General features: G+C 40.6%; 1 protein-coding gene across 4 annotated transcripts in view; it reads left to right on the top strand.

The window, feature by feature from the left end:
• Positions 1-23,946, top strand: part of CADPS2 (calcium dependent secretion activator 2) — a 538,020-nt gene that overhangs the window by 98,692 nt on the left and 415,382 nt on the right. For all 4 annotated transcript variants that reach the window (XM_066262196.1, XM_066262195.1, XM_066262194.1 and 1 more), the window contains exon 2: positions 15,047-15,160. In XM_066262196.1, the coding sequence (XP_066118293.1) occupies positions 15,047-15,160 (114 nt within the window). The remainder of the gene's footprint in view (positions 1-15,046; positions 15,161-23,946) is intronic.

Raw genomic sequence — 23,946 nt, 5'->3', positions numbered from 1 at the left:
AATCTCTTGATGTCGGAAGCCTTCCCATATTCCTGCCAGGGCACGGCATGAACCCAGGCCTTGTTTGTGATGCCTTGACTCGTGGTTCTCTTCTACCGCAGAGCGTATTTCATCCTCAGTAGTTTGTGTATCTTTGTACAAAACAAATAGTGCTCCTCCAAGCATGACTTTTCAGGAAATTTGCTTGTATTTATAATTTTTCCATTAATTTGGTGGGGGGAAAGAGAGAAGCATCAACTTGTTGTTTCACTTAGTTGTTCCATTTTGTTGTGTACTCATTTTTTTTTTTTTTGTATTTTTCTGAAGTTGGAAACGGAGGCAGTCAGACAGACTCCCGCATGCGCCCGACCGGGATCCACCGGCACGCCCACCAGGGGGCGATGCTCTGCCCATCTGGGGTGTCGCTCTGCTGCAACCAGAGCATTCTAGCGCCTGAGGCAGAGGCCACAGAGCCATCCTCAGCGCCCGGGCAAACTTTGCTCCAATGGAGCCTTGGCTGCGGGAGGGGAAGAGAGAGACAGAGAGGAAGGAGAGGGGGAGGGGTGGAGAAACAGGCGCTTCTCCTGTGTGCCCTGGCCGGGAATCGAACCCGGGACTCCCGCACACCAGGCCAACACTTGACCACTGAGCCAACCGGCCAGGGCCTCGTTATGTACTCATTGACTGCTTCTCGCAGGGTCCCTTACCAGGGGTCAAACCTGTGACCCCTGGCATTCTTGTTTGAGATGTTATCTACTTGCCACTTGGCCAGGGCAGGAATTTTACTTAAAAAAAATTACCACTGTTAAGAGCTGAGGGTCCATTAATGTATAATGGAAATTCTTTTGATTTAATAATCTTTGTAGATTAGTGTTGTCTCTGTTCTCTGACATCTTTGTCCCTCCTACTAGATTTTGCCAACTGATGCCTTTTCAATATCCTTTGCATCACTGGTCCCATATAAGGTATATTGGTAATATGTAAGTGATAAAATCAGTGATGTGAGACATCATGGCTTTAGCTCTTAATTACTTGACCTTGAGTTCTTGAGTTCCGTAATCTAGCTCATAAAATTTTCAAGATTTTAAAATTCATACCTTTTTATATTTAAAGTGAATGTGTTATGGGAAGGTTTCAGCATATTTTGCTTGCTATTTTTGCGTATCTTGATAATATTTACATGAAATAAGACATTTAGACTACAGAAAAGAAGGGTTGGTGTATACCAATCTAGATTCAGTATAATCCTCCGTTTGTGTGGCCAGAGCCTTTCCATGTTTATTTGGATTGCTTTACTTTCTTAGGATATGGCCAATAAAATGTGTAAAGAAAAAAACAACAACAACTTTACTTGTAGATTTGGTGGAAAGTTACCACCTTTGTAGGATTCAGACAGGTTAAGGTTAGGTTGTAGTGAGGGCTATTGTCCTGGGCGTGCATGAAGGCGAACTTGCTTTTAATCTCTCCCACGCCATGCTCGGAGTTTCTGTTGGGAACAGACAGTTGCGCCTTGGGGGTTCCTTGTTTTAGTTTCCCACACCTTGGAAATGATGTCCTTTATTTCTAATGAGAAATTTGTTTTATGTGTAAGGACTTTGTTTTCTAAACAGAGAAGATGCAAGACTTAAGACGTGCCTCTATCTTTAAATGTTTCATGATGCTAACCGGAAGAAAAATCTGTTCCTAGTTCTTTTTTTTTTATGAGGAAAAGCCTAATTTTAAGAATGGTTTTTGTCTGACCCTGTGTATCATGTGTATCTTTCTACTTACGGTTGATAAAAGTCTAGATTTTGGAGTGACAGCTAAGTATTATTCTATGTAAATAACTCTAAATCCTCTCACTGATGCCTCCCTATCTCTGGTTTAGGTGGGTAGATTTCTCAATAATGAATACTACGTTCAGCAAATCCCTAGGCCAGCTGAATATCAAATCCTCAGGAATTTTAAAACTGAGTCACTTTCTGGGTCACTATTCAGAATCCTTAAATAGTCGTATAGGGTGGGTTTTCAGTAGGGCATGGTTAAAAAGAATTTTTTGAAGATAGTGATTAGCCGTTTTTTAATTCTATAAAAACGATCACACTGCCTCTGAGTAGGATCTCGCCGTGTGGTGTTCGTCTTGCACAGCAGGTTGAAGTCTGCCATGGAGAGAGCCTTTTCAGATGGCACGCAGAAACTTGAGTTGGAGGTGACTTGAACCACAAGGCATCAAATACTAAGAAGGCAACAATTCCAAAGCAGAAATACGTAAGACAGTCCAAAGAACAAAGGAAGACATTATCAAAGACTGCGAGTGTAGGCCAGAATATAAAATACAAATAAAATATAGAATGCCCAGTTACATGTTAATTATAGGTAAATCATAGATTTCTTTTAGTATAGGTATGTCCCAATTATTTTTATGGGACATACTTATATTAAAATTGGAGATAGATAATGATACAATTTTATGCCTGAAAATTATGTGTTGTTTATCTGAAATTCAAGTTCAGTGGGACATTCTATTCAATTTAGCAGTTCTGCCTGGAAGCCCACTGGTGCAGGAGGGGGATATAGTTTAATATACTGCTCACAAAAATTAGGGGATATTTCAAAATGAATATGAAGTGATAAAATATCCCCTAATTTTTGTGAGTAGTATATTTAAACTCAGCAGCATAGCATTCAACTAAACTATCTCTAGGAGAAGGCTTTATTTTTTAAGATTTTATTTATTATAGAGAGGGGGGGAGAGAGAGAGAGAGAGAGAGAGAGAGAGAGAGAGAAGGGGGAAGGAGCAGGAAGCATCAACTCCCATATGTGCCTTGACCAGGCAAGTGCAGGGTTTCGAACCGGCGATCTCAGCATTTCCAGGTCGACGCTGTATCCACTGAGCCACCACAGGTCAGGCGAGAGAAGGCTTTATTTTAAAATACCTTTTTGTTTGTTTTTTGGAGGGGTATCTCTGTTCATTATTTGAAAGCTAACTTTTTATTATCTTCAAAGTAGGAAATCGTTAGATGTTCTTTATTTTTTACCTTACTTGCTGAGCAGATACGCTGAAACATTTGCTTTTACTTAACAACAGTTTTCTAAATATGAATTCAGGATTTCTTTTAGAGTCCAAAAATCCAAAGCAAATGTTTATGTCTTCCTAGTCTAGGTGTTCAGTTGTTTTAATGTTAATCTTAAAAAGGTCTTTTATCCAGTTAATCCTCCCAAATCCTTGATTCTGCTAGTATAAATATGTTTGCCATGATGTCTTAGAGGGAGCATAGCATTTTTTGCTGGCTAAATTTTTTAAGGTTAAAGAAGGAAATAAACATGAAATTTTCATTGTTCAGGGAATGATGTGATCCTTGCATATTTCTAAGTGCATGACTATATGGGCAAAAATCAATGTGATATCATTTATTTGACATAGATTTTAGAAAATGGTTGCAGCTAAGATTTCCGTTTTAGATACAGATTAGAATTTTGTTGTTTGTTGAAGTACTTTTAGGCATTACAAACCTTTTAAATCTTTTTTTTTTTAATATATTGACTTTTAGAGAGAGACAGAAACATTAATCTGTTCCTGTGTGTGCCCTGACTGGGGACTGAACCCACAACCTCTGTGTACTGGGATGATGCTGTAACCAACTGACCTATCCAGCCAGGGGAGTCTTGACCTTTTCAGACGTTGTGATTGGAATGGAACAGCAGTGCTAGTTACCTGCACAGTAGCCATCCTCTGGGTTCCTTAGCAGGCCCTTGGTTTTACTCAGATATCAGGGTCCATTATTATGTGGGAGGGGCTGGATTCCTTAAGTCCCCAGGGTGACGATTGATTGGCCAGTCCTCATATGCTTTTCCCTTTCCCCACTGATTTCTTGAGAGAAGGACACCTGCTGGAGGCTGTACTGTTTCTGGAAAAGTTCTCTCCTGGCTAATCCTTCCTTATTGTTGTGTGAGGATGCTTTGTGTGGAGTTAACTGGGCATTTAGCCGGAGGCAGTAAACCTGTGGTCAAGCCGGCCGCGGAGGCTATAGGAAGGTGGAAAAGGCCAGTGAACTGAAAAACGTCATTGAGCTGCTAAATTAAACGACACTGCCACTCTCTTACCTTTGGGCTTCTTTAGATATGTGCTAGCAACCCACTCCATTGTGTCACAGGCCATTTTGAACTGGAGTTTCTACAATTTTTAGTCACATGCACCCTACCAAAATTAAAGGAGTGAGGTAGACCTTAATGCTTATCTTATTAGATTCGGCCACTTCCGAAGGATGGGCCAGCAAAGAGGAGGAGCTGGAAGTCCCTCCCTTCTTCTCCTCCATCCTTTATAGAGAGCCATTTCTTATGCATGATATATCTTACTCTAGAAAGAGGTAGAAACTTCAGACATTTTCGGGCAAAGCAAATTCATACTTTCTTTTTTCAAAAGCACCTCTCCCAAACCACGTATCACCTGCTGGAGAAGGCTGTTGTGTGGCGTGGAGCTAGTCAGCCTGTTGAGGCTCTCAGACCGGCATGCAGTGGTCTGCCGCTGCGTCTGCCTGAATTCTTGGTAATGAACGTGAAATCACTGTTTCTTGCAAATGTGGCTTCAGCATCCGGAACTCTGCCATGAAATACCAGATGGAACTGAGGCACAGAGTTCTTCCTGCCTGAGAACAAGATCATCTGCAAACAGAACTGCTTACACTGCCACTCAACAACAAAATATCCTTTGCTATTTCTTCAGGCCTCAGTGAGTCCGGCCATGAACTTGTTATTTGGACAACACACAAGCTATCTCGGAATTCTTAGACTGCCTTTCTCCTACCCCTCACTCAGGCATACCAGTGCTAGTCTTCTGTCAGTGGTTATGACAGGATACATCCCAGAGAAGCCGATGTCAGTGGCGGTGCCCTTCTTCAGTCTGGCTCTTCCTCCACTGTGCTTGGATTCGCATCAGCAGATATTGGACCTGGTGGCGAAGGGGGATATACAGATGACAGGCGTCCCTGTTTAAGGAATCTGCACCCTCGTAAGGAGACAGCACGCTAAGCAAGGGGTAGATGTATGTATGAGGTGCAGAAGTAACACACAGAGGACGGGAAGGCTTTACTTGGGCAGGCAGAAGGAAGGTTAAGAGGAGGTTTCGTCTGAGTTATGTTCTAAAGGATGAAACAGTAGTCCTGGTGGAGATAACTAGCAGTATGTGCCTGTTCTGGAAAATTCCACAATCTGCCTCTTGCAAGCGATATGAACATGCGTGATAGGGTGATTTCTGGAGGTGATTGGGAAGGATAGGAGCTGTTATTCACCTGTTATTCAGGATGATCAGACCACATGGTTGGCTTTGCTAGGCTCAGCTAATCCTGCATCCTGAACTAAGTGTGGGGAATGTGACTCAGCTTCAAGAAGAACCCGCAAGGGTAGCCAGGGGCTAAGAGCTGCCACTCAGATGTACCCGGCTTTGCCCCCAGATGAGGGGAACTGGACCACTTTCTTAACTTTTTGGGTCTTAGATTTCTCCTATTTGGAACAAGAAGCGCATCTCATCGGGGGAGTAAAATCATCTTTCTAAAGAGGTTAGAAATAGAAATGTGCTTACTATGGAGTAAGTGTTCAATTAGTGGTAGCTATTATTACTAGGTGCTAAATTATATACTTATTAAGGGTGGTCAGGGGAAATCATATTGTTCCCCATCACCTACATTGATGTAGTCTACTAGAATTATCTGTAGTAAAGCGTTGTCTCATAGCTGGGACAGCCTCTTCTGACTTTGCAGGACCATCACGTGCCAGAGCGTTGCTGGTAGTTTCAAATTCTTGCTTTTTGTTCCCCCCCCATAGTAAACCTTCAAGTCTACTTGTTTGGGAAGTTTTATTGATCTTGTCAGGCCTTATGGGGGAGGGCGTTACTTTTGACTATAGTAAGAACTTCTCAGAATGGCTCCTAAGGGTTTCATTTCTCTTTGAACCCTCTACCCCCAGCCCATAGTCATGACTGAATTGCTTCATTGCAACAGGTTGCTAAGGCCAATGTTTTTTACGATAATTAGTGTACTAGGGTTCTGTAGCATCAGACCCAGTAGGATACATAAGTAAATATGTATGTATAAAAGAATATTTGTTAGAGGAATTGGCTCATGTGGTTTGGAAGTGGAAACGTCCCATAATCCGCCCTCTGCGAGCTGGTAAACGGACAGCTGGTGGTGTGGTTCAGCCTGACTCAGAACCCAAGAAACAGGAGCTCTGATGTCTGAGAGCAGGAGAATACAGATGACCCTGCGCAAGGAAAGAGGGGGAGAGAGGGAATGCGAATTTACCCTTCCTTAGCCTTTTTTGTTCTATTCAGACCCCCAGTGGATTGATGATATTCCCTTACATTGCTGAGGGTGGGTCTCTACTCAGACTACGAAATCAAATACTATTCTCTTCCAGGAACACCCTCGCAGACACACCCAGAAATAATGATTTACCAGCTATTGGGACATTTCTTTAGGGAAGTCAAGTTGTCAACACAAAAGAGACCATCACAATTGGTTTGCCTTTGCTTTTGATGAGCTTCTATTATTAAAAGGGACCATTACAGGTTATTATTATAGGTATCTTTAACTCTCAGAGTAGCAGGTGAGCCGAATGATGTCATTGAATAAGAGGGTTCCCAAGCAAATTTTTGGAATGTAGTGACCAACAAGACATGCCAGTTTTTTCTCCTACCTACTTAGCGCCATGTTCAGGAACATGAGACGGACCTGCTGAATAACTCCTCAGCACCTAGCTTGTGTGTCTTTTACAGGACCAAGATGAGTGAAGACAGTCAAATAAGCACATGCCAATGGCTTAAGAGGCCATAGAGCAATAGGATAAAACCATGGGCCTGGGTTCAGGAGACTAGGTTAGGGTCCAGGCTCTATGACCTAACTGGTTTTATAGTTTAATCACTTTCTGTTTTCTGTTTCATATCATGGAATTAATAACATCTACCTCACTCTCTGACAGTGGAAACCACTAGGCAGATACTTAGGTATCTCATTTTCATGCTTGTTAAGTTTCTCTTCAGTTAGTTTTATCACATGTTGGACTTGCCACAAGTTTATATACTCTGGGCCAGCTACTGTGAGGCCACACCTGTTTAGGTGAGCACGGCCCTGGTCATTTGTATCTTCAGGGGTCACTTGGCCATCACACACATTTCTCTGTAACATTGCTGTCCAATTGAAATATAAAAAGAGCCACATATGTAATTCTAATGGGGGCTTATATAATAAGCAAATATATTGAAGCTATATATGACGTATCAGAAATAAACACCTCTTACTGGGGGGAAATGTGGCTGTGAGGAAAACAAGACAGTGCGGTGATTGGAAAGCACATAGACTTGAGGTCAGGATACTGGCTCAGATTCTGCCCCTGCATCTTAACTAGATGTGAAGTTAGGAAAGATGCTCAACTTCTTTGAGCTTGATTTCCTCATTTGTAAACTGAGGACAAACCCTTTATAGGTGACTTAGGAGGGTGTAAGGATGCGTGCATGGACCGTGCTCAGCACAGTGCAACAGGGACAGTCACAGACTCACGGATTTAACGTTCCTAGTGTCACTGGTCCCAGCAGCCATCTCCCCCAAGACAGCCTTGTAATGGAAGGTCATTTCGCCGAGCCTTGAATTCCACTAGTCCCTTGGTCGGCAAACCTGTGGCTCACAAGCCACATGTGACTCTTTGGCCCCTTGAGTGTTTAGCAAAGGCCAGCTTAGGAGTACCCTAATTAAGTTAATAACAATGTACCTACCTGTATAGTTTAAGTTTAAAAATTTGGCTCTCAAAAGAAATTTCAGTTGTTGTACTGTTGATATTTGACTCTGTTGACTAATGAGTTTGCCAACCACTGCCCTAGCCGGTCAATGAGAATGGGGGTAGTTGTAATTCCCCAAGGCTGAGGAGGCCTAGCCCGGGGCTCATTTGTCCACAGTGCAATGGGATTTTGCTGTTCTATTCTCATCACTGACTATACCTTTATTATGAAATATGTTAAAGCAGTATTTGCAGATCTGGGGCTTTTTAATCTCCCCTTTCAATACTGTGGGACAATAGGTTTCAGTCTCCTTCGGGTACTTGGACTCTGATCTTCATTGTTAGTGGGCAAGTTCATTGGATAAGGAGTTTTTTCATATAAAATAACATGTAGAAAGAATATTTTATTTTAGACTTAAGATCAACCCTAGCAGTACCATGGCATTTCCCCCTGGGTGGGCATTTCATGGGGTTTTATATCAGTTAGGATTTGGTTCAGTCACATGGGACACAGTAAACCCCAAAGGTGAGTGATCTGCGCATAGATGGTGTGTTTCTCTCTCACATGAAGGAGGTTGGGAGGTAGCAGTTTGGGGCTGCAGTCTCAGGCTCTGTGTGTCTTGCTCTGCCACCATCTTCATGGACCAAGTTCATAGTTCCAGCTAGCAATTCAAATTCCAGCCATAGGAAAAGGGGAAAGAGAGAAGCGAAAACCCTCGGCTTTAGCTGCCCTATGGCTTCCTGGATGTCAGGCACGTTTTTGTTTATGTCTCATTGGCCTTACCTTAGTCATTTAACTAAGTCACTTGACATGGTCAAGTGAGGCTGGTATTTGTGGCCTCGGATGGGCACAGTCACTGTTTCAAATCCTGAGCTTACAGGAGAGGACAAGGAAACTTATTTAGATAGAACACTAATAACAACACACCCCAAAGGATTTTATAGTGTATAATAACGTGGTCGGGACCCCTCTGTTACTCAGATCTAATACGCAGTTTGGGGAGGTTCACTGCTTCAGAAACAGCAGGTATGACTGTTGAGTCTCAGTGGTTTTAGGTAGATCTTTTGATAAAGTATTGATAGGAAAGGAGAAAGAAAAGAAGACTTCTCCTTTCGTCTATGCCTGTTATCTTTTATTTCATTTCATTAACAGGCATTAAATCTATGCCTCTGTGCACTTCAGAGCCTGTGTCCCTGGGGTAAGTCTTTTAACCTCATCAAAAAATAAAAGTATGTTTCTACCTCTCCTTAGGATATATGCTCACACCCCCATCTCACCCTCCGATCCCGGAGACACAGTACCCACTAGTCACCCGCCACTGTGCTGTGGCATCTGTGGCTGCCTATACTCACCAGGCTGTCACGCAGCACCCACTGTGAGTGTCTTGGCATGATCATGGGGACCACAGGTGAGGGCAGGCTCTGCACAGCAGTGGTTGCTGGGTCCTGAGTAGCATGATGGCTAATGTTCTGCTGTCCTTGCAATTCTGGCATAAGTCTGCATTTGGTCATGACTTAAAGTGAAAAGGCTAGAATCAGATTTGGACATTAAAAAAGAAGAAAAGGAAGACCTAAGAGACATAAAACATCTCTGAACTCTGAAAGTTGTATTTTCCCTGTGGCAATTGTTATTATGGATACATTATCACAGTCTGCCAGGATTTATAAATGGAGCTTTTGCTGTCAGTATTGACGTGTTCTTCTTCAAAGGCTAGTCACTTGGTTGTATATAGATACAGTATTTGCTGAGGTATTTCTGTTCTCCTTAAGCATCCACAATTTAATTTCATACCTAAAGAACGCTTTTAACACTTCCATTAGGAAATTTCTGCTGGTTGAATTTTAATTTTTGAAAAATAGTTTAATTATTCATTGGTAAATGGACTAGTGTGAAGACAATATGTGGACAAAACCAAAATGTAGGCTTAGTAGTAATAAAATCAGATGCCCCAAAGAGTATTAATTAATAGACAGTGTCAAACTGGATGACTACATCTAATGACAGGCTTCCTGCTTTCCTTAATCCTGAGCTGATGAAGGTTTTCATGACCTGGATGGAGGCTGTGATCAACACCTAATTATGATAGTGGCTATAACAAAGCTAGGAGCACTTTTGGGTCATTGGGTGAAGGGATTAGAATTCTAAAAAATCCCAAACATTCTAATCAACTGGAACAAGGAACCAAATGAATCTAGTAAGATGAAGCATGGCTTAGGGAAGCACATGTAAGAATGTTTTAGAAATTTGTCTTGATTATAATCATGATATGAGTCAGTTGATGTGACTGCCAAGAAGAGTCAATTTGTTTTTAGTTGGAATTAATAGACACAGCTTAGAGTGTGGGAAGTGGCCCTCCCACTTGTCTGTGTGTCAGCCATAGTGTCCTCGGAGAATCATGATCAGTCTATCCAGCACATTTGAGGAAGGACATTGCTATTTTAGGAGTTTCATTTGCATAATGTTATAGCTTTCAAAGTGCTTTCTTATACTTCGTTTTGCTTAACAGTTTGATGTGTAATTTATGGACAAACTGGAGAATAACCTTAGGATGTTGCAGGAACTGGCAGAATTTATTCTGGGCAAGAGAAGACTCACAGATAATCCAGGGCTTGTCTTCAAGTTTCTGAACTGCTATGTTGAAGAAGGAAAAGTCTGTTTTATCTTAGATAAAGCATAAAACCAGGATCATGTGGGAGTCATAGGGAAACAGGTTTTAATATAAATATGTTAATATAAAAGGATTCTTTATAGCTGTCCAAAATTAGAATTGACTTTGTTGTAAAGTAATCAAGTCGAGTGTCTGTGTTTGTGTGTGTTTTAGTTTATGTAGGCTCAGGTGGAGGCTGAGAGACGAGTTGGTATAGATTATGTATGTTGATTAGAATCATATGTTGTCCCTGGTCTGTTGCTGACATGTTTGTTTAGTCTCCTGTGAGGTGCTGGTGTTACCTTTCATCTGTGCCACTCTCTAGAACATTTGTCCTAGTAGGTCAGCACCTCTGATGAATACCCGTTTTACTTAAAACAATTCACTTTTGAAATGTCAGGGAAGGGATGCAGTCAGGTCTAAATCTTCTACCCAAAAGGAAAATTGGAAAAAGTCCTTTGGTGGCCCTGGCTGGTTGCTCAGTGGATAGGGCACTGGCCTGGCAATTCAATATCCTGGGTTTGATTCCTCATCAGGGCACACAGGAGAAGTGACCATCTGCTTCTCTCCCTTTTCCTCTCCCCTTTCTCTCTCTTTTTGCCACAACCAATGGCACAGTTGGTTCGAGCGTTGGCCTCAGGGGCTGAGGATAGCTTGGTTGATTCAAGCATTGCCCTTAGATGGGGGTTGCCGGGTGGATCCCAGTTGGGGTGCATTTGGGAGTCTGCCAATCTCCCCTCCTCTCACTAAAAAAAGAAAAATGAAGGAAAAAGTCCATTGGTTTGTTGTCCAGTCTCCCTGCAGGATGAGCAGATTTAAACTGTGATGTATCATAATTGCTCTGAGTTTCAAGATGTGCTATTGTGGTTTATTTTAACTCTAAATTAAAATTTGCACAGATGGAAAGGGTCCTGTGATTTAAAACCCAAAGTAAATTAAGTGTTATAGGTTAAAAAATCTTTTTCACCCTTGTTTTTCATCTGCCAAGTTCCCATAGCCATCCTTCCATAGTCTCTGTGTTTGGAAGCAAATTCAAATACAGGTTCCAATTTTACCTGTTTTCCAGTAGTGGCATGTTTGGCATGCTTTTCTGTAACCACCTTCCTTCCCCAATATAGTTAGAAGATCTTTTCCTCTTAGTACATAAGAGAGCTTTTTCATTCCTTTTTATAGAGTGAATAATATTACCATTGTTTGAATGTCTTATAATTTACTTAGTTTCCTATGAACATTTAGGTTGTTGGTATTTGGGGGGGAGGGTGGTGGCCATAGGGCTAGAGGGTGGGGGTTGGGTAGCTGCAAGGGTGCTAAGAGATGAAATTGACCCATATTAATTGCAGTTCCATTTAACTTTCCTCTTCAAGTTGCAAGCCTTCGGGAGAGTTCAGAGTACAGTGCTGCCAGTGCTCTTGTGGGAGACATATTTCTGGGTCTTCCTACTCCACCATCTTCCCAGAATCCTTTCCCTCTCGTGTAGATTTAATTGACAATTATTTGGTTATGAATGAAATTAGACTTCCATAGCTTAGGAGTCATTTCTCTGAATGTATCAATTTTTTGGATTATTAATCCCATTCTTATCAATTTGTAGGATCCAATTGTTTGTAAGGTATTAGTATATGACTTGTAAGTATATATTTTTTTCTGTTTAGTCTTTTCCAATGATTTTACTTATGGTATTTTTTTGCCATGTTAAATTTATTTTGAAAGTTTATGCAATTAAATTTATGATGTGCAGATTTTGCTTACTGATTAGAAAAGTCTTTCTCACACCAGGATTTATAGGAATTCTCCCATCTTTTTTGTATTTAGTATCTTTACAGTTTTACCTTTTTATGTTAAAGTTTTCATTTGTTTGGGCTGTAATCATGTGTGTTATGCTCCAATAAATGTTTTTTGGCATGGCTTCCCAGTTATTCTAATCTAAAACCTTGATTGAATAGACCTCTTTTACTATTGATTTTAGGCATTAATAAAGGTAGTTTATAGTACATTCCGATTATATTGGTATTCACTTCTTGGGTATATTTCATTGGTATCTATATGTTGATGTATAACATAGCTAATTTTAATCATGCAAACAGCATTTAAAGAATTCTGCTTTCTCACAGCTGTCCCCACTACTAGATTTTAAATTTCATTTCTTTTTTTACTATTTATTTGATATGGAAATATGAACCATAACAAAGTATTCATTTATTGTTTGTATATTACTCTTAATATTTATCTCTTAAATTTTTATTCGTCAAGAAGGAAAAGACTAATACTTATCCAGGTGCCTCTGGTGTGTATTGTGAATTTTACCAACATTGAATTTTCCAAGATGGTTTGCTCAGATTGCCTTGCCTCGATTGGTACTCATGAAACTTCCATGCCGTAATCACCAATGGCTAGTTACACCCTGGTAAACTAGATACTTCAAAGAGTTAGAGGTTTGTTTGGTTTTTTTATGAAAGAAAACCGAATGAAGAAATCCACTATTTTTAAAATGCAATTCATTTTATTGATCAAATGAAGATTGGGACAAATGACAGTAAGGGCCCCTCCCGTTCGCTGTTAGTCTGTATACATTGCCATTTCTGTTATTTTGCCTGGATATGTGGTGTGCAAGTCGAAGCCCTTCTTGGTGGCTCTCAGGGCTTGGCAGCTAATGTGCTCTCAGCTGTCTTGCTCTCAGCAATTGCTGTCCTATTTCCATCTGCTCTCTTTTGTGAACCTTGCTTAGAGAGCTCAAGTCATGGACTTAATTTGTCTGCTATTACACACATACAAAAGGTCCCTGCTCTTATTCTTCTCATATTATAGAAATGGAGGATGCACTATAATGGTGATGTTTCTGTATTTCAGCTTGCTTTAGCCTTCCCTAAAATGAAGGCGGTAACCTTAGTAAAGAAATGGAATGGTCTCCTGTCAGCTGCTCAGGGCAAAAGGTTTTTTACACTGAGGCACAATAGGACATGTCGTTATCAGGCTGTTCCCCCCAGCAACAGTGTCTTCGCAAACTGTCCTGTTTGTAAGACTCCTAAATAAAATCCATCTTAGAAAGGGTTGGTCTTTCATATTTGAATGGCATTTTAATAAGTCTTTGGAACTGATTTAAAGTTATTTCACATCAGCCTTCTTTTTGATGCCAAGTCCTACCAGTTTGTTTAGTCTTTCTAATCTTTTAATCATTTTATCCTCAGCATATTTCCAAATGCTTCACATCCCTCTGTCGAATCCAGACGGGACTGAGTTATTTTAATAATCTGCTGAGGATCAAGTAAAATGGAAAACTTGCTCCTGTCCTGCCCTATACATCTTGGGGTTTCTTGTCATGTCTTCAAGACTAGGTTATTCTTTCTCTAGTTCAGCATTAAAAAAAAAATGCTTCATTTGGTGTGACCTAACATGCCCGCCCTCCAGGGAAGCATGCCCCTGCCATCAGGGCTGGCCTCGCAGGCATGAGCCTGTGAACTGCACAGGGCTCTCTGCTCACGGTGCTCCAGGCTCTGCTTGGAGCCCTGTGGATGCTGACCTGAAATTCTTAGTATTTTAACAAGGGGGCTCTTCATCCTCATTCTGTACAAGGGCCTACCAATTAAGTAGCAGATTCTGCTTGTAGACCTGAGGACATGGTTGGTAACTCCTAGTTCCTGCCTAACCCACCCTCAGTAGTAATTCCAGCAGCGAGACCCAAGGCGAGGAAACCTGGTTATAAACTTGCACCCCGTCCGTGGTTCAGGTGCTCAAAGGTGTGCTCACCGCCTGCCTGCTGCACCTCCGTTCCCTTTTGGGTTTCTCTCCGCCTTATCATTCCTTTATTGATCTCAACTCAGTCATTGAACTGACATGTTTATGCATGGAATCCAAACTTTTGGCATCCAACAGATGCCCTTGCCAAAGCACGCTCTCCCAGAACCGCCTGTGCGCTCCTCCTTCCCGTGAGCCCTTTCCAAGGCTAGTGGATGTCTTCTCACCCCTCGCCCCGGTTGCTCTTCTTCTGCCCTCCCCTCCCTGTTCAGGACAGCTGCCAGTTTTGTACAAGGTAATTTCTCATCCATATTTTGTTTTCTTCTTATCTCTGCCAAGAGATCAGGGTAGTAATCCCAGGAATCCCATTTGGGGCAGAAGTCTGGATATCATCAGTGCAATGCCAGGATTCCAGAGTCTATGGGGAAGTGAATTGAAAACGTTTTATGATTGACTCATAATTATAAATGGTATAAATGTTTTAGTTTAGTTTTTGTTTTTTTTAAGGAAGGGAGACATAACAGCCAGACAGACACAGGAAAGGAGAGAGATGAGAAGCATCAACTCATCATTGTGGCTCCTTTGTTGTTCATTGGTTGCTTTCTCTTATGTGCCTTGACTGAAGGGACTCCAGTCAAGCCAGTGACCCCTTGCCCAGGCCAGCAACCTTGGGCTCAAGTCAGCAACCATGAGGTCATGTCTATGATCCCACACTCAAGCCGGCGACCTCGGGGGTTTCGAACCTGGATCCTCAGCATTCCAGGTTGATACTTTTATCTACTGTGCCACTGCCTGGTCAGGCAGACGTTTTTAGGTTTTATTTTGCTTTACCATCAAGTTAATTCTAGGTGTCAAATCTAACACACATATGGCAAATACAACTTTTTAGAATCATGACATTTTGTGGATTGGCAAGTTCTCAGCTGCTTCTCTTTTACTTCCAGCTCAATAAGCAACAACTGCAGCTCCTGAAAGAGCGGTTCCAGGCCTTCCTCAACGGGGACACCCAGATCGTAGCCGACGAGGCATTCTGCAACGCAGTTCGCAGTTACTACGAGGTAAGTGGGAGAGCTTTGTTCTTGGCATTCTGATACTTTATTAAAGGCTTTTCCCATTTTGTGGAATGGAAAAAAAAAAAAGAGACCGAGTTTGCAACCTTCCTGAAAGCATTGTCAAGTCTATTTTGCAGTTTAAAAGCTCTGATGCCTCAGCCTGCTTTGGAGAGATAAACAGAATCAGAAATTATTCACATCTTTTGAGGAGAAGTAAACAAGTTTGGAAACATTTTTTGGCAGTGATTGATATGGCTAAATATAGCTATCTTTGGGTCCACGTGTCCAAATTATCCTTTTTAATTGGGATTGCAATATTCAATGGCGATCTTGTGGCATTTTGTTCCCCAAGCTTTATAATAAATAAGACCAGTAACCAATTTCAAGAGAATACACTGACTTCTCTTTCCTTCCTGAAGGAATAAAACTACCAGTATCACCTCGCTGTGCCTTCTGATTTCAGTCTGTGACTCAGCAGGAATTCGCTATGGATTTCCTGTGGGCTCCGGTGTTCACACATGGTCATTAGCTGCTTCAGTGAGTTGCCAGTTGATGTTAGGTTTAGAGTGTTCTCTTTTTTCCTAAGTGTCTCAGAGTTATTTGGGGAATGGAGTCGTTCCATGTGCAGATACCGTACACCTTTCAGCTGAGGAAGCGAAGCATGTAAATACATATTCGACTAATGAAAAAGCAGAAACAGTGTGTCTGAACTTCATGAAATGGAATATCTTTGCATAAAAAAAAATAAAGTAACTGGATGTACAGATAATTGGTCGAACTTGTAAATCATTGACAATATGCATCAAAAGTTATTTAGTGCATCCTGGGGAAGGTTATTATTATCCTAAGCCTTGGCCTGTTGAACTGGACTAAAGTATAGACATCATGCTTGCCATGTATGGGTATGGCCTGAATCTGGTGGCAATAGTGAATGCTGTTCAAGTGGACCTTGACTTACAATTTCTCAACAAATACGGGACCTCATAATCTTAAGCATAGGCTGTTACATTTCATCTTGCAAGACTCAAAGCCCGAGTCTTGGAGCCAAAAGCTTCCAAAATGAAATCTTGCGCTAGATCTTAAAAAGATAAAATGTAGGGCACTTAGTTGTATCATGCAATAAAACAAAACAAAAGTGAAAAAGTCTATTCAGGATGAAGGAAGATACCATTCAGAAAAGTAATTTGTGTAAAAGGATGTCATGTAAAAAGGGAAACAGTAAGCTCAGTTTTGGTTTTGGTGAACTAGCTGTGGCATTGGGCATGTTAATATTAGGAGAGCTGGAATTGGGTGAGGGGGTGGGGGAACTCTATTATATGCACACCTTTGCAGTGAATCTAAAATTTTTCCAAAGTAACTGTATGTAAAGGAAGTACTCAAAATATGATATGGCCATAGTTTACTAGAAGGCATATTTTACCTGTGTGAATGAAAAAATTATAACTCTAATAAGGGAGAGAGTATCTACATGAGGACTGTGTTCTCTTCTGAGCATGATAAATAAAAAAGACATGGACGATTTAGGATTATCAGGTTTAAATCATTATCTGTAGGTTACTTGAAGGAACTGGAGATGCTTGGCCTGGGGAAGGTTTAGGCCTGTGTTGTATGTGGTCCCAGGGGTAAAATTATAGAGATGGCGAGTGAAGTGAGGGAGATTTCGGTCTAACACCATCGGCGTTTGGTTGCGCTGGCAGAGCACAGAGGGCCAGGTGAGCAGCATCGCTGGCGGCCAGGTTCTGGCTGTGCTCCTGACACTGCACATGAACACCCCGGAGCTCTGCTGGGCTTACCGAGGCAGAGTTTCATAATCTGTACTTTTCAAAGCTCTCCAGATGATGCTCTTACAACTGGCAGATTGCTAACCAGTGAAGTTCGATGATTGCTAGCTGGGCTTGTTAGAAAGAGAGATGTAAGTATTGAAGAAGTGGTTGGACGCAGTGGCCAAGGGTTTTCTGTTCCTTTGGTAATATTTCCAACCAAATTGGAGGACTCTCTCCAGCCTGTCTGAGTGCAACCCTCAAAGCGCTGTTAAGATTTTAGGTATTAGTAATAGGTTTATGGGAACTACACTTCTGATTACCATTTAGGGAGTTATTTTCAAGGTGGTATGCAGTTGGCATTCACTAAACCCTAGAACGAGTACATTTTGGTGGTAAAAATGTTGGTTTTCAATTTTTTTCTTGCAAAACTTGCTTTTTAGTTTTTATTCCCTTTTAATGATATTTTTATATACTTTACAATGACGAACGCTGCTGATGATCTCTACTATTTTTCCTTTAGGTAGTATTTTTTTAGCTTACCAAAAATACCTAATTTCTTTCTTTCAAGTCTCTTTATGATAAAGAGTATAAATATTACTACCCCCAAAGTACCTGAATAGAACTCACGGAGGTGAACTAACCTGGGCAGTATAGTAAGTATATTAGGTAAGCAGCTAAGTGAGCTGTGAGTCCAGCTTCTGGCACCCCTGGTATGCCACCGCTATTTCACAGTTGCCATTTGGAATACAGGTGTGCCAGGTGCCACGTGATACACTTCAAAAAGTATTTTCAGACTTTAGAATAAACCTTTTAAACTGAGAGATGAAGTTAAGCGACTTGTGTCCAAAGCTGCATAGGTAATTAATAGCAGATAAAACCTTACTCTTACCACAAAAGCTCAGCAATAGATTCCTAGGTTCCGTCCAAGTCCTACGAAATCAGAATCCCTGGCAATGGAGCATGGGAATTCTGAACTTGAACCTGATTTATTTGGCTCACACTATAATTTGAGAAAGATGCTGATTTAAGTGTTACAACTTCTAGAATATACAGTAAGTCCCCGAGTTACAAACATGGACTTACTTGCAATTTGTACTTATGAATGGAGTACTATAAGGGCTAATGGTAACCAACTGAAGTTGGACATCCATGAAAATGGTATCATAGTGTTCCTTGACTCCCATGGCAAAGAACTAACCAGTGAAGACCTTATGGAACTAGAGCAGCAGATGGGAGCATTTAGGGAAGAAAACAGGGACCTAGAAACTCCAGAACCAAAAAAGTTTTCTACAAAAGAGTTAGCAGATGCTTTTCATCTTATTGAAGCAGAACGGCAAAGTTAGAGAAGCAAGATCCTGATAGAAAAGTTCACCATAGTTAACTGTACAGTTACTGAAGGGCTGAGATGCTACAGGGCCATTTATGATGAGAAAAAGAAAAGCTCTGAGCAAACCTCCCATGATGCCTACTTCCAGAAACTGACTCCAGCAGCAAAACCAAACCCTGATGCTCTAACACCAGTCCCAGCCTCTCCAACGAGACAACCATTTTCTGCATCATCCAAGGTTGTTTAATGTATTTGAAAATGTTTAAGTCAAAATAAATACTATGCTAAGACAAACATCTGTCTAAATTACATTTGATAGGTAAATGTACCTGTTCCAACTTACATTCAAATTCAGCTTAAAAACAAACCTACAGAACCTATCTCACTCATAACCTGGGGACTGCCTGTATGTTCCTGGAAAGAGCCATTTCTGTCCCTGTTACTGTATCCTCAGTATGTAGCACTCAAATGCCTTCAACAAATATGTATTGACAAAGTGAAGGAGTATTTAATCACTTACTGCTCTATGTAGAAATTATATATTTTGTTCTTTACACTTATTTGCCCATAATTCTCTTTTTCTAAAAGTGTCATTTCAGTATTGGTGTGGAATTTCTTTTACCTGCCACTCTTCTTAGTCTCATAGTTTGGTTATTTCCTCAAAGATGGTGATACTTTAAACACATAGCTGGGCTTTTATGTTCTTCCTAAACTTGTGATCTGTGAGTCTATGGTCCTTTGGCTTCTTAGGTTTTTGGAAGTCTATTCTTTTTTAGGATGTTAATATGGTTCACTAGGTACACCTGTTTTCATGTGTTAATCTATCAGTGGTGATTTTCTCATTTGTTAGGTTTAGTTGCCTTTAGCTGTGATGTGTGTGAGTGTGTGTGTGTTCATTGAGATTATGTGTTGGTGTGTATGAAAACCATAATAAATGTATATTACCACTTAAATTGAAACTACATTCATGCTCTGGGGATGGGGAAGTCTCTGTTTGCTATTAACTTTTTTAGTTTTAGAAATGCTATTTAATTTCTTCAATAGCTTTTTTCATCTTGGTTGTTGGTTTATATTTTCTACAGTAAATAAAGGGTTACCCAGCTGTTCTTACATTGGTTGTCCCTTCAGATACTTGGTCTGCTTCATTTCTCTTTAATACCTGAGATTTTAGTCTGGGACTCAAAGTATTGCTTTTTCTCCACATTATTTGACCAAGGTACAGCATTATTTAAAAAGGTAAATAGTTTTTTTTCAAGTAGGTCATGACAGGATTGGATCTTTCCTGGTGTTTATATGTGGGTCCCAATTGGATGTATGTGCTTGTGTGTCTTTGTGTGTTCATATCTATCAGTTTTTTTTTTGTTGTTTTTTTTTTTTTTTTCATTTTTCTGAAGCTGGAAACAGGGAGAGACAGTCAGACAGACTCCCGCATGCGCCCGACCGGGATCCACCCGGCACGCCCACCAGGGGCGGTGCTCTGCCCCCCAGGGGGCGATGCTCTGCCCATCCTGGGCGTCGCCATATTGCGACCAGAGCCACTCTAGCGCCTGAGGCAGAGGCCACAGAGCCATGCCCAGCGCCCGGGCCATCTTTGCTCCAATGGAGCCTTGGCTGCGGGAGGGGAAGAGAGAGACAAAGAGGAAAGCGCGGCGGAGGGGTGGAGAAGCAAATGGGCGCTTCTCCTATGTGCCCTGGCCAGGAATCGAACCCGGGTCCTCCGCACGCTAGGCCAACGCTCTACCGCTGAGCCAACCGGCCAGGGCCTCTATCAGTTTTAATATTTACTGTGAATGCTATTCGGTATATTATAAAGAAGCGTGTACTCTAAAGATAATTTTATATGACAATACGATTTTGTTGTGTTCTTTTTATAGGACATCTTAAGTTTGTGTGAATACTGACGTATAACGTAATTAGAATAATGTATTAAAAATCTGTTCTTAAAATCTCATTGATCTTTTTCCTCATAAAGTTAGAATAATTAGAACATAAAATGAATCCAAGCATCTAAATGACCTAATGAGACAATGGAAATGGTAAAGAAGGACCGGAACAAGAAAAGAAGAAAGAAGTGACAGCTGGCATACAGAGCCACTTAATACAAGTTAGCAGTTATAATCCTGATATTTTTATGGTTGCTATTTATTGTTAGGTTCCGCTGTACCCTCGTTTTTTTTTATTGTTTTCAAGATTTTTTTAGGTCTGGAGAAAAACATAAAGTGGATATTCATTCTACTTGCATTTTCTTTCTGTCCATATCTTTTTGCTTGCTTTTGTTTTTCAGTTTCGGAATCTTCAGCTGATTCTGTGGTCAGGTAAATAGCTTTATTGCAACGTGTTACTTTCCAAGTTGTTCTTCTCATGAGATATCTGCTTCTCTTTCACAAATTTTAAGTGGACATCATCCAAATATAAGCAGTGACAGTGTGATTTATAATAGATATGTGAAACTGTAAATGGCCTTTTTCTCTTGGAGATTTCCAAAAGACAATATATATAATTGCTTACTAACTAGCTGTTCTCAGTCTAACAAATATTTGAGTTCTGGTATTGTGCAAAAAATGGATGTTGGACCTTCTCTTTTTCTTTTTTTGGGGGGGTTGGCTTTGTTCACAACTTTTTAGAAAGGGTGGGTAGTTTTCTTATTAGTTAGTTCTACTTGTTTATGTTCTCTTCTGATTCCACAGAATGGATGAGAGCAACAGAGGTATTTAATCTTTTAAAAAATTACCAATAAGTATTGAACCTACCATCATCATCATCATTACCATCAGCTTCTAAGACTTCTAGTTCTTGATGATAAAAATGAGAATTCCTTCACAAAAATTAAAAAAAAAATTTTTTGTGTGTTTATTTTTGAATTTCATGTAAAAGGAAAAATCAGTCATTTCCATCTTAAAATATTGAGCTCTAATTTGGGCCTTTTTATTGAATTATTTTATTTAAAATGCATTTTTGGATTCTGGAATTTGGAAATTTTCCACTTTGATAGTACTTTAAGAACACTTTTTAATAGAAGTAATATGTGATTATGTTAGTTTTAAAAATACTAAAAAAAGGAAATGTTTCTGTAATCCTAAAACTGTTCTAAAAGATAAAGTCTTAATTATTTTTAAAAGAAGAAAAAAAATATTACCTATGATTCCAGCATCTACAAATAACTTCTTCAGTAATTTGGTGATTCACTATTTTACATGTAAAACTGTAGTCATTTAAAATTTTTTACATAATGTTACATCATGAGCATTCTGTAATAGCAAATATTTTCCACAGGCATGGTTTTAAGTACCTATGCGTAAGTGTTATTTAATTTCTTCTCTATTCTTAGACACTTTAGGTTTCTCCGTTTTTTAACTATTAAAATAATACATTAAAATGATCATGCAGCCCTGGCCTGTTGGCTCAGTGGTAGAGCGTCGGCCTGGCGTGCGGAAGTCCCAGGTTCGATTCCCGGCCAGGGCACACAGGAGAGGCGCCCATCTGCTTCTCCCCCCCTCCCCCCCTCCTTCCTCTCTGTCTCTCTCTTCCCTTCCCGCAGCCGAGGCTCCATTGGAGCAAAAGATGGCCCGGGCGCTGGGGATGGCTCCTTGGCCTCTGCCCCAGGCGCTAGAATGGCTCTGGTCGCGACAGAGTGACGCTCCGATGGGCAGAGCATCGCCCCCTGGTGGGCGTGCTGGGTGGATCCCGGTCGGGCGCATGCGGGAGTGTGACTGTGTCCACGTTTCCAGCTTCAGAAAAATACAAAAAAAAAAAAAAAATGATCATGCATTTTCTTCAATTGGTTCATCCTTGACAAATTTCTGTGAGTCGTGTTACTGGGTGGTAGGAAATGAGCATTGTTTTCATCTCTGTACAGGCTACCAAATTGGCCTCAATTTCTGCTGTCAAAACAATAGGAGAGTTGATTTTCTTCACACTTGGTATCAGATAAATGCCAAATGTTAGGTTTATTTGTTTTTTTTTCCTACATTACTATTAGTGAAGATTAATGTTTCTGTATTGGTCATTTATGTTTCTTAATGAATTACCTGCTTATATATTGTGTTCATTTTTCTGTTTGGATGTTCATTTTTTAAATACTGACTTATAAATGTTCTTTATGCACAAAGAAGACTATTAACCCTTTGTTATGCAACAGGTATTTTCAAATTTTTTTTGGCCTTTTGCATTTTTGTATGTTTCCCTTACCTCTAATATTCATCCATTTCCTATTCTGGTAGAACGAAGACATGTTCACATTCTAAGTGGAGACTGTACCCTGTTTTATTTTTGGATGTATTTTCTTGTTCATAAATAGTTGGTGACAGTGGTTTGCAGCATAATTTTCCCAGCACTTCCTCATTCCAACTACCGCCCCTCTTCTATTAGTAGCGCTATGAATACAATGTCAGTGGTCACGTCACTGCTGTGTACCTGTTTCCCCCAGTTGAAAGGGGGAAGTGACCTCTGAAACTTCTTCTAATTGCCTGCACCGAGTTAATCTGTTTCTTCGTGCTTGTTCTTTTCTTTCCCTATGTCTTCTCACATCTTGAAATATAAAGAACAAAGGAAGAGGAGCATGGCCCTGGCCACATAGATCAGTTGGTTCGAGCGGCATCCCAAAACACAGAGGTTGCCAGTTTGATCCCTGCTCAGTGCACATACATGAAGATTGATGTTTCTCTTTCTCTCTTTCTCTATCTTCTTTTTTTTAAAATGAGAGGAGGTGAGATAGTGAGACAGACTACTGCATACGCTCTGACTGGGATCCACCTTGCTACCCTGTCTGGGGCCAATGCTCAAGTAACAAGCTGTTTTTAGCACCTGAGACTGACGTGCTCAGACTAACCGAGCTAGCTTCAGCACCTGGAGCCACACTTGAACTAATCGAGCCACTGGCTGCGGGAGAGGGAAGGGAAAAGAAGCAGTAGTCACTTTTCATGTGTGCCCTGACTGGGAAATGAACCCAGGATGTCCATACACTGGGCCAATACTCTATCCACTGAGCCACCAGCCATGGCTCCTTCCTCATTCTCTAAAATTAATAAATATTTTTTTTCTTAAAATGGAGCATGGCTTGATACCTTAGTTTAAGGATAAATCTCCAGACCATGGCTTTTGAATTTTTATATACATTCATGAAAAAAAAACAAAGCAAATCTATATTTGTTACTTACTAGTTCAGAACACTCGGGAACTTGACCTCATCAGCCAGCTTTTTCCTCAGGAATACCTGCTACAGCTCCCCACCACCAGCAGTCAGTTTGGTATCATTTTTTTTCTTCTGTCTACTCTCTTTCCCTGACCTTACCAGACTCTTAAATTTTATTTACAAATTAAGTGCATTTGTTTAACAATTGGCTCGTGAAACGGAGAGCCTTCGAAGGCATTTGTTTTGTCTTGTTTGCTGTAATAGCCATACTCTTTCGGAATTGGTATGCACCGCCTGCCTGTTCTGGAGTTTTGTGTGCTGTAACCTAGGGGAGAAGGGCTGGGCAGATCTGCATTTAAGTATTTCCATAAGAACTTCTTTATCATTTTACTTTGGAATAGAATGATTTGCTTTTTATATTCCAAGGGATGTCTGACCTGTCAAAATCTCTTTTTAACTTTGAAATAATGCCTTGAAAAATGTTTGTTTTTTCACAGTGAATTGACGATCTCTAAGTAAACCAAGATTGGCAGCCTGTGGCAGGAAGGTATAAAAAAGGTCAGCACATTCA

This window comes from Saccopteryx bilineata, chromosome 2 (genome assembly GCF_036850765.1).
Source record: "Saccopteryx bilineata isolate mSacBil1 chromosome 2, mSacBil1_pri_phased_curated, whole genome shotgun sequence".
NCBI classification, from domain to species: domain Eukaryota; kingdom Metazoa; phylum Chordata; class Mammalia; order Chiroptera; family Emballonuridae; genus Saccopteryx; species Saccopteryx bilineata.
This window is presented reverse-complemented; position numbering and strand designations above follow the sequence as displayed.